The 12,214-nt window shown below is 35.1% G+C and overlaps 1 protein-coding gene across 1 annotated transcript in view; it reads right to left on the bottom strand.

The window, feature by feature from the left end:
• LOC121441091 (dachshund homolog 2) overlaps nucleotides 1–12,214 on the bottom strand; it is a 504,032-nt gene that overhangs the window by 158,091 nt on the left and 333,727 nt on the right. Inside the window, exon 4 of the mRNA XM_041642221.1 lies at nucleotides 1,261–1,392. Within this exon, the coding sequence (XP_041498155.1) occupies nucleotides 1,261–1,392 (132 nt within the window). The remainder of the gene's footprint in view (nucleotides 1–1,260; nucleotides 1,393–12,214) is intronic.

The following is a 12,214-nucleotide window of genomic DNA, read 5'->3' as shown; positions in this document are numbered from 1 at the left end:
TACTATGATTTGGGAAAATATACTTTTCTATACTCCCACTTCTTTATTTTTAAATATTAGAACAACTTTCCCACTGTATTTTGATAAGAATTGTAAGACCCAGCATTCTAGATAATCTGAATGAATAAAATATGAATTTTCAAATTATTTCCTGTTAAACTGCAACAATGTTAAATAGAAGAAAAATACCACTTGCTGAAAGAAGTCTATAATTCACAAAGAAATTGAAAGTTTATGTGAGAAAACTCAGACTCATTTTACATACTATTATAATTAAATCCTTTAACACCTTGAGACAATTTTCCATTTCCCTTGAAAATTAAATCATAACATTCTGTTTATACCTGCGCTTCATTGTTTTGAGTTTAAATGTAGAGTTAGCTTTGGAGCCATAGTTCCTGGAACCAACATTGGTTGCCTCAATTGTTATTTTTCTCTAAACTAAATCTTAGTCATTAATTTTTTTCATCTATTTATCAACATATGCTGATAGTTACCATCACATACTTTGAAGCTGTCAGAGTACTATATCATATGATAATGGCTAGGATACAGTTATCATAGGATAAATGATAAAAACAAACAAACAAACATTACGAGATGAGAAGACATGTGACTATACAAGCATATCTCTCTCTCTCTCTCTCTCTCTCTCTCTCTCTCTCTTCTGTCTTTCCTTCTTTTCCAGCTCTCTGTTGTACTTCTTTTCAACTTGGCATGGTCAACAATTCTTTGAGTTCACCAGAACCACCTTGATTCAGCTAAGCAAATGGTTTTACAATTCTTAAAAAGACTGGTTCAAGAAACCTGGAGTATGGACTGTGACTTTAGTTTTTAGAATGAAAAAGCAAGAAGTGTGGTTTGCATCAAGAACAGGGCACAGATTTTAAGACAGGGAGAGCAACAACTAATATAAGATTTAGAACTAAATTGCATCACAGAAAAACAGTAGAAAGATGGCAGGCAGGATAGATAAAGGAGAAGAATGGAGTGTATTTAAGGTCAACCTGGGTTGTGTAGGGAAAGCTTGTCTCACAAACAAAAACAGAAATTTCTAAATGTTTATGAAATGTGAATCTGAGGTTATAATTGGCAATAGTTTTCTAGCTTGAGTATACGCATTACACGTAAGCTAAAGGTTCTTTCCAAACTATTTATAATCAAAGCACAGATAATATTCTTGGTTCACTGTTTCTCCTCTGTTAGATTCTGTAATAAAACAGTAAGTGTTGTCTTTTGGTAACTGCTGAAAGATTTCACCTGTGTTAGAATTAAGGTCATCTGGCTCTGACTCAGTCCCATTTTGGCTTCCATTTCCCTGAAGAGTATTCATCGCCATAAGCTTCATCTTCTGGAGCTTCATTGCCTCAGCCATTGCTGCAGCTGTTATACCTAAATCAGAACCATCAATTTAAAAATGGGAATTATTTCTTAATGACAGAAAAATATGTGCATAGTTATTTAACAAGAATATGCTGCATGATGCAAGCAGAAAAGTAAATCACAAGTAAGCAATGAAAAATAAATATTCAAAAATGCATTTTCAACTCATAATGACTTATAACAAAGAGCATGAAAATATAAAGAGATTAAAATATAGGTCTGATTTGTAATTAAAAAAATAACTAAATAGGTCAAATATTGCAATTGTTAACTTGATTTTAAGTAAATAATTATTAACTACAAGAAGGGAAAGCAATCCAAGACTTAATATATGTGTGTGCAAAAATGAAATTAAGAATATTTATGAACAAGATTCTTCACATATTTTTAATTTGTTGACACAATGAAAAGTTTCAATATTTATGTGCCTGTCTAATCAAATACCATCTGTATCCTGTGCAAAGTAATATCAGGGAGCAGACTCTAAATGTAATGTACTATTAACCTGGTGAAGAATCATGTCATAATAGTCTTAGAAGGAAATTGAGAAGGCCACTTGTTGGTTCCCGGCTGCCCAGCTAGCTTACACCTGAAACAATCACAAAGAAACTGTATTATTTAAATCACTGTTTGGCCTACTAGCTCTTGACTTTTAATGGCTAACTCTTACATATTAACCCATCTCCATTAATCTGTGTATCGCCACATGGCAGTGGCTTACCGACAAAGTTTTGTCAGTCTGACTCTGGTTTCTCTCTGACTCTGCCCCTTTTTCTTCCAGCATTCAGCTTAGCTTTCCCTGCCTAAGTTCTGCCTTGCTATAGGTCCAAAGCAGTTTCTTTATTAATGGTAATCACAGTACACGGAGGGGATATCATGTTCAATTTCTTCATTTAACAAAAAGAAAAGAATAAAACTTTATAGTTCAGTTACATACATAAATATAGGTGACAAAGGACCACATTTCTTAGTGGAATGTACAGATATTAAAGTTCTAAAACAGCTCTAATGTAAATGAATGAAAACCATTAAGGGTAAGTTCCTTTTGCCACAGTCACTCATACATTGCTAGTTCCTATTTTAGAGCTTCTTTCATTTGACTCAAAGTTTAGAGATATAACCTATATCTCCCATGCTCTTGCTTAGCTTATGATCTTCATTACAATAACATTATACTCATAAATCATGAAATCTTGTTGAGTCTCTAGAAAAGGTGGCATCCTCAGGTGTCAACTTAGTTTTTTTTCAACAAGTTGTTTATAACAGGGTACATTTAATAAAAGAGAACACCCTTACATAGATTTCCCCCAGTGCAGCCTTGAAGACAAAATTCAGATGAAGTAGTAACAAAGTTAATTTGAGAATAATAAATTTTACTTAGATATAAGAATTTCAGCATATATCAGATAACTAGAAAAGAAAGTAATGAAAGAAAGATCATTTTAAAGATGAAAGCGCTATAATTACAGTTAACTACATAGACATATTTCTTTGACAAACATTGTTGTTTTAGACAACAATCAGCTCTGTTATGGGGTTTCATATATGTATATGTAAAATTATATATAGTAGGTGGACTATTGATCTGAAGAGAAAGTTCACAAAAGAAAATATAAAAATGACAAAGAAATTTCTCAGAATATGTTCATCATCTTTAGCGATTAGGGAAATGCAAGCTCAAGCAACTTTGAGAATTCATGTTACCCTTATAAAACAGAAGTTCTTGGGTTTGTGGTAGCTACAAACTCAATCTTCATAAAATGTTGAAATTCTACTTACTTCCTAACTGAAAGCTCCATTTTGCTTTTCCTTCTTTCCTTCTTTCCTTCCTTCCTTCCACCCTTTCTTCCTCCCACCCTTCCTTTAATTAATTTATTCATTTATATTCCTACTTTATTTCCCCCCCTCCTCTCTTCCCACTAATCCCCAAACTCCCTTCTTCCCCCAACCATCTTTTTCTCCTCCGTTATTATTAAGAAATCATTAAGCCTCCCAAATATTAAAAGAGACTACTGGAAAGTGGGGAGGGGATTTCAGGGGAAAGGTAGAAACCTGGTACAAGGGAAACTCCCAGGAATTTACAAGGATGACCCTAGGGATGATGCCAAGCAATAGGAATGCAAGCCTTAAGGGGACATCTCCTGTGAGCAGGCAAGACTTCCTGTGAAGAGACTGGGACACTAACCAAACCATATAACATTGAACATATAGTCTGTCTTGCCTCTGGGATGTGCTGGGATAAGGGTGGTACATAGATGTGAGAGTGACCAACCAATGACTATTCCAGTATCAGATCTATGCTGAGAGTGCAAGCCAACTTCTTAGACTGCCTAGAGCACCAAGGCCCAGAGTCTGGACCCAGAGACCTAGGAGAGAACCAAAGTTGACTGGAGAAAAAAAAGTCAAGGTGATGGTAACTAATGATATTCTTCTGTAAACCTGCATTGGTTCCTAAACCAGTTGTCATCAGAGAGACTTCAACAACTGATGGAAACAGATACAGAGACCCACAGCAAAGCATTAGGCCAAGTTCAGGTAATCCTGCTGAAGAGAGATAGGATGGATGGTAGAAGACTGAGGGGTCAATAATATTATAAGAAAACACACAGTATCAACTAGCCTGGGCTCACAGAGATTGAACCAAAAACCTCAAAGCCTACTTACCTAGGCCCTATGAAAACCTGTGACAGATGTATTTCTTGGTCTTCTTGTGAGAATCCTAACAGTGGGAGCAGGAACTGTCTTTGACTACTGTTTTTGATTTTGAGATTTAGCTTTGATAATAAAAATATTACAGGAAGACACTGACCATATTGCTACCAAGGGAGTCCTATCCAGTTGTAGGGCCTATTAACCACAACAGTGTCCTTCTTGGCAATATATTTCTAAAAGCATAATGGTTGTCATACATGAGCAATCTATCTAATTGGGCTTAAAGCCTGCTCAATGCATTGGAAATTTTAACTGGTACTGGAATATACCAAAGTATCCAGGACTAGTGAGATCTTGGATATTAGAAGAGATCCTTCTACCACTTTACTCAACCATAATTTGTAACTGCACTTTAAATATGTATCATTATACCCATAGATAAGTATAGCTCTAATCCTTCATCAAGCATACCTTTATATGAAGAAGATATGCTTACAGAAAAGCACAACTGGTCAATATTCATAGACCAACTCATCTCATACCCATTCCCCAGACTCAATAAATACATCTACAATACAACATCTGTGCCTAATGCTCACGAACACAGTGCAAGAGAACGTAGAATGATTATAAAAGCCAGAGGCCAGGAAGTCAGTTCTGTGACATATATATCAAAAGAATATTGCTTTGCCTGACGACACATAGACTTCTGGTACATACAATCTTTCTGTATCTTCTAGTAAAAAAGCCCAGTGCTAGGAATGTGTTATGTCTCAAGACTGCTAGCCTGGAAGTCTTAGAGACATCCTAAAAGTAGTGGTTGGTGTCATTGTTCTTGGTTGCTCAAAAGAATTTATAGTAAGATCCTACTGCCCAAGGCATTATACATTTGAGACCTAGGAAGGTAAATCAAGCTCTTTCTGATCTAGAAGCTATGACTTTTGGCAAGCTTACATAGTTCCAGAGTTGCAATGTATTCTGCTGAGGGCAAACAGTAATCAACAGTCTTGCCCAGTTGTGAACCCTGGGGACTACAATATCGACAAGCCTGGCAAGATAATGGCCACAAACACAAAAGTGACATGACTTCGATGAGGGTAAAATGATGATTTCTGAGTGAATTTATGGCACTCCTCACAAGAGGAAACTGCTTTCTGGTGATGTAAAACTAACCAGGAAGCCTTGGTAAGGAAGGTCATACATCTTAGAGGAAAATCTATTATTCTGACTTTGCTAAATGCATATATGTCCAAAGTGTTTCTAAATACATATCACTACAACCATATATTATCTTGGCTCTCATTCCTCATCAAAAAGGCTTATTTATGTAGTGGATAACAGAGAATATTGAAAATTACGATTAGTCAAAGTGAAAAAAATAATTTTTGTTAAGTTCTCAGTTACAAATGGCAGATATATATATATACAGAGATACATAGATACATAGATACATATATGCATATATCACACCCTATCCCCAGGTTTCAGGAACAGCAGACAGAAATGAAAGACTAGTCATTCCAATTACTGACAAAATGATAATATGTGCAACGTACAATATCTTTATCTTCTGTAATTACAAACATTTATTGAATTTTTTTCATTCTGAAAATAATACATTGTTATTTTATAAAAGTTCAGGAAAGTCCTTGGGATGTTGTTATTAAAATAGCTAGGACCTCAATCACTATATTGAATATATATGGAGAAAGTGGACAACCTTGTCTTTTTCCTGATTTCAGTGGGATTGCTGGGAGTTTCTATCCATTTAGTTTGATTTTGGCTGTTGGCTTGCTGTATATTGCCATTATTATGTTTAGGTATGTTCCTTGTGTCCCTGCTCTCTCCAAGACTATTTTTTTTTTGACTAGTTGCTTTCTAAAGAGATACCAAGACGGTTTGGAATTAAATAAATGCGGAGAATGAGTAAGGGGAAATTATGATCAGAAAATGTTGTATGAAAAATATCTTCAATATACAAAATGAAAAAAATCTGTTCTCCCAAGAAAACCTTAAATATCCAAATTATGTATTTTCCAAACAATTTTGTTCCTTTGACTGTGTCCCTTTTTCTGGCACTGATGACCCTATACGCAATTTTATTCTGCTACTAGAACTGTAAGAAATTTTATATCCATCATGGAATATATACCATATAATATTTTCCTGTGTCTAGCTTTTTTAACCTTAGAATAACAACCTTGATATTTACCCACTGTCATAATAATATGACAAGTAATAATATAACAAAATCATATTTTAAGTTGAGAAATATTCCAGAGTATATACTATTGACACAGAAAAATGTCTTTATGTGTTCATATCTTTATAAAAACATAAGGTGTATGTTTTGGATATCACAACTAGTGAAATTAAAAAAATAAGATATTTGTGATACTGATTTTGAATTTCATACATGTATTAACTAATATATATATGTATATAATGTTGATTGTGTTTTTCTCAGTGTTATTTAGCTTTAAAACTTCTGCACACATTTAAATCATTTGGATATTAACTTTTTTCTTGGATAATAGATCTGAAATTATTTTCTTCCACTTCATCAGTTGTCCTCTTTCTGTTTAGACTGTTTTCTTTGTTGGTCAGAAGCTTTTGAGTATGATGTAGTCACACTTGTCCATTTTGCTTTTGTTTCCTTTGCTTCTGTTGTCATTTTCAAAAAATCACTGCCAAGGCAAATGTCAAAAAGATTTTTCCTATGCTTTCTTCTAGAAGTTGTGTAGTATCACATTATATGTTTTAAGTTTTCAATTCATTTAGCAAACATCTCATTTTCTCATTTCTGCTTGTTGATATCTAATTTTGCAAAGTTATTGACACCCTTCCAAAAACAAGGATATACCTACTCCAACAAAGCCACAACTCCTAACAGTGCCACTCCCAAAGGGAGCCAATTACATTCAAACTACCACTGTAATGTAAACCATTTCTATATGTTCCTTTCACATGGTTTTAGTTTTGTCATAGTATTTTTTATTTCTTTTTATATTACTTTATAAATAATACCAATCAAAATTTCACTTCCTCCCCTCCTCCCATTTCCTTCCTGCTCCTCCATACACCCTCCCCCTTCAGTCCTGAGAGAGGGCAAGATACCCTGCCCTGTGGGAAGTCCAAGGCCCTCCCCAATCCGTCCAGGCTTAGGAAGGTATGAATACAATTAGAATAGGATCCCAAAAAGCCAGTACATGCAGTAGAGACAAATCTCAGTGCCATTATTATTGGCTGCTCAGTCTGCCCCAATTGTCAGCCACATTCAGAGGGTCCAGTTTGATCCCATGCTCGTTCAGTCCCAGTCCAGCTGGATTTGTTGAGCTCCCATTAGCTCAGGCACACTGTCTCAGTGAGAAGACCAACCCCTCGAGGTCCTGACTTCCTTGCTCATATTCCCCATCTTCCTCCTTTCGCTTTTCAACCGGACCTTGGGAGCTCAGTCCAGTGCTCCAGTGTGGGTCTCTGTCTCTATCTCCATCTGTCAGATGAAGGTTCTGTAGTGATATTCAAGATAGTCATCAGTCTGACTACTGGACAAGGCCAGTTCAGATACCCTGTCCTCCACTGCCCAGGGTCCTAGCTGGGGTCATCCCCATGGACTCCTGGGAACCCCTCCAGACCCAAGCCTTTTGCCAAAATGGCTCCCTCAATTAAGAAATCTCCATCCCTGCTCCCATATCCGTCCTTCCTCCATCTCAACCATTCCACTCCCCCAAGCTCTCCCCAACCCTCCCCTTCTCCCCTCTCTCTTCCCCTTTCTCCTACCCTCCATCCCACCCTCACTCCTATGCTCCAAATTTTCCCTGGCCTTCTTGTCTGCTTCCAATTTTCAGGAAGATCTTTATATGTTTTTTCTTTGGGTCGGAACCTCATTTTAAATTGAACTGTTTCGTTTTTTGATGCCTAGTTTCTTGAATTCTTTATATATTTCAGATATGAGCCCTCTGTCAGATGTGGAGTTAATGAAAATGTTTTCCTACCCTATAGGATGTCATTTGAAATGATTCTTAGTGATATCATACTCATATATCTGTGTCTAGTATAATCATCATCAGAGAGGCAACTGATGGTATCAGATGCAGATACCAATAGAGAAACACTAGGCTGAGCCAGGGGAACCCAAAAGAGGAGAGGGATGAAGGATTGTAGGAGCCAGAGGGGTGGAGAACACCAGGAGTATAACAGGAGAAAATGGCTCACAAATTCAACTCAGCAGGGCCCCTCGCAGGGCTCACAGGGTCTGAAGGGACAATCGGGACCCTGTATGGGTCTGAGATAGGTTTGCTGCATATACATTATGGTTTTGTAGCTTGATCTTCATGTGGGACTCCTAAGAGTTGGAGTGGAGGAGGGCTAACTTTTATCCTTTTGCCTGTGCTTAGAACGCTTTTACTCCTACTGTTGTCTCTTCCTGCCTTAATATGAGGGTTTGTGCTAGTTTTATTTTAATTTGTTATGCCATATTTGGTTGATATCCCTGAGAGGACTGACTACTGTTTTAATTTTTTTATTTGTTTGTTTGTTTGTAAAAGGGAAATGGAGAACTAGATCTCGGGGAGGGGTGGAGAGTAAAGAAAGGGGGAAAGTATGGTCAGCATATAATGTATGAGAGAAAAATAAAAAAAAATCATAGTGATTTGAAAAGAACCAAGGAAATGTAAACTTCTTAATCAGTTATACTTTGACCATCAATCAAGATTAGTTTACAAGCTTTCACACCTAATCTATGAAGAAGTAAATTATCTGAAGTCGATCCATGTACACTTAATTAAATGAAATGGTGAGTCAGTTCCTAGAAATATGTTTTATATTTGAAAACAATATTTAATTTGAAAACAATAATTAACAGTCAAGTGAAGGCATAAGTCACAAACAATGCCACACCAGTTTGGAATTATGATTAATAGGGTGGTATTTATTTAAAGGGGAAAAAACTTACAGATCACTCTCCCAGGCAACAGCCCTCTATGCAGAGCAGGAAGTGAAGAGAGAGAGGAGAGGGAAGCGGCTGCTTTTTTAAAGGGAGAGAGACCACGCCCCAATGGGCTGGTATCTCAGCAGCTATAGGCTGGAGGAGAGGGAGGACCTCCCGCAACAGTTAAGGTATTCTAATTAATAATGTATTTGCCAAAAGAAAAACAGTTTAGATCATCACATGATTTCAATCTACTTTTCAAGTTCTGTGTGATGACTTGTGTGTTATTTGCAAACAAAGTTGCTTTGAGTAAACTATGGTGTACTAAAACACTTATGAAATTCTTTTAATAAATGATGAAGATATAAATCTTCTAGGCATATATTTTATTTAGGTTTATTTTTATGAGATGCTCCAAACTCTGTGTAGGAAAACAAAACAGAAACCCCACACCACTTGGACCTTAAAACATCAGAATACAGAAAATGGAAACCTGTAAGTATCAAAAAGCATAAACCATTACAGAAACACAAACTTTAAAAAATGTCAAAAACAATTAATCTAAAAGCATTTGACTATGTATGAGTTATCCAAACCAATTTGATACATGAACAATATAATCCCTGCACTTAATGTTCAGGAAATATCAAAGAATAGGAGATGGAAAGATTATAAGAGTCAGAAGATTGGTGGTGATGTTGTAAAATAGTATATTTCTGTGTGCCAGGGAAACTGCACCTATGAAATTTTAACAATATAATTGCCTAAAAAAAAACCTGTATCGCGATAGCAATACTTGACATGCAAGTGTAGATGGACAAAATCTTACAAAATCTCATCCTTAGATGAAGATGGACAGAAAGGAACAGTCTTCTCCAGTTAAGTGTCTTCTGCCATGTTACAAAATAGCAAGTTGTTGGTCATCTTAAACATATATACATATAAATAAAACTAAAGAATGTCAGCAGGATAGATATATGGATGCATAGACAGACAGACAGATTGATATAGTTTCTGTGTGTGGATGGAAAGATAGAGATAGATTTATCTATGTAACAGCAGTAAAGAAAAGGTGGCCGTGAAATTCAGAGTGTGGGTGTAGGAAAGGAATTAGAATGGGGGAGGGAAGAGAGAAAATAATGTAAATATAGTACTCATGTATGGAACTGTCAAAAATCAAGAGTAAAAATATACATAAGCAAGTAACTAAATAAATAAAATAGTCACTAAAAATAAACTAAGTGAAAAGAATGAAAGTGAAGAGAAGGCACTTGCAAGGGATTACAGATCAACATTGCAGTAAATCTTCTGGACACCATTCAGTTATAAACAAAATACTGATTTTCAATATTGAGAAAAAAACTTGACAAACTATAACCAGAGGTAGACTAAATAGTAGATACAACCAGATAAAACTTACATTTAACCTTGAAATGGCATTGGCAATAGATATCATAAATGTATACATATATAGCACATATATGTATAAAAACATACAAATTTTGCAGACTTAGTTGATATGCAGATAGATATTAAGAAAGGATACAGTCAGTATGTATTCACATTCAACTTACCCTTCAAAGATGACAGATTAGACGATGTATAATAATACAGTGAATTTTAATTTCAGAATAGAGCCAGAAAGGAAAATGACAATTAATAAAGGTTGGCAAAGCATTGTAGAGTGCAACCAAAACATAGCTGAGAAGGCTGGCTGCAATTTTGAACAAATTACTGTGGCCTTAAATGCATAACAAAATTCCCAGTTGCTAAGCAACTATGTATTTACTTTGTACAGCTTTGTCCAAGCAAAATAATAAGGATGAAACAATATGAAAGTCTAAAATCTTCTCAAATACTCCTATTACTTCTGCTCTTAAACACTTATTAGAAACAATGTATCAATCCTATTTTTATAAGCATTTTAAATCTGTGTTGTATTGAATATTCATTCTACAAAATGTGCAAATGACTGTTTCTTTTTAAATAAACAATGTTTAGATTGGAAATAATGGTGTCCAAAGGCCAATCTAATCTGTACTAGGTTCATAAAGAGAAAACTGTATCTGACATTACCTAAACAAATACTTGCTCAAATTCTTTATACTTCATCACTCTATATGCATCATAGCCTCAGAAGTGACATTGGTCAAGGCACAGACACTGAGTTGTGGAATTTTAAAAAGCAACTATTATTGCAATTTGGGTTTGCATCCAGGTGCACTAGATCTCATTTATCTTCTTTGCTTTATTTAGTTTTTGTTTGTTTTTTTTGGGGGGGTTATCATTATTGATTTTTCTTTTGACACTGGGTCTTATCCTACAGTTTAGGCTAAACTGGAATCCCTATGAACTCAAAACAGTCTTCCTGCCTCAGCCTTTCAAGTGATGTGGTAACTGCTAGCCATTATTCCTGGCTTCTATGTTTCTTAGTGTAGAATATTTCAAAGCACCTTAAATGCAATATTTATCATCTTAGAATAGAATTGCTCTAAATACGGTAGCATTATAGGGAATCACAATTTGAAACATATTACACTAATTAGACTTCTTACATGGATACAAAGTCAGTCAAACTCAACTTCTTGGGTACTTTTGTTCCTTGTATTTGAATATTTTCTGAGTAACAATCATTTACACTTGTTATTTCCATTACCATGTTAAAATAAAAATATTCCAGATTTCTATACTTAATCCTTAAAAATTTATCAATTAATTTGTTGATAGCAATTAAAGGCTATTTTATTTTAAGAAAAATTGAACCATATTAACTTTTGAACAGCAGAATGAATACTTTTTATGGTATTATATACCTTCCAAGGCAATCCATTAGACATTCTTCTACAGTTTTACAAGATGAAATAAATTTTTCTTTAAAAAGCAAGCATAGAAAAAATCCTATTTATTTCCTGCTAGAAATAGAATGAATTGAAAAATTAGCCTCAAATTAAAAATATGTCTTTAGTCTAAAATTAAAGTGCAGTTTTAGCTTCTATGCAGCAGCTAAAAAGAATTCAAATGTTCTTTGTGTTTGTCAAAAAGTATCAGACCACCACTATGAAAATATTTAAAATCAGTAATGTTCCACATTCTAGAAAGGCAATTGGCTTCCTGAAGATTACTACCTCTTGTACATTTTAGGAAGCAGTCTTTCCTTAGCCATATCCAAAAAGTGCCAGAGAATCAATCATGTAGTCAGTTCTCCATTTGTCAGAATACTTGCTCTCTAGCATGTTGGCTACCCTAAAA

This window comes from Microtus oregoni, unplaced genomic scaffold (assembly GCF_018167655.1).
Source record: "Microtus oregoni isolate MIOR12 unplaced genomic scaffold, Mior012 000073F_002, whole genome shotgun sequence".
Lineage (NCBI taxonomy): Eukaryota > Metazoa > Chordata > Mammalia > Rodentia > Cricetidae > Microtus > Microtus oregoni.
The sequence above is the reverse complement of the archived record's forward strand: the minus strand, read 5'-3'. Positions and strand labels throughout refer to the sequence as shown.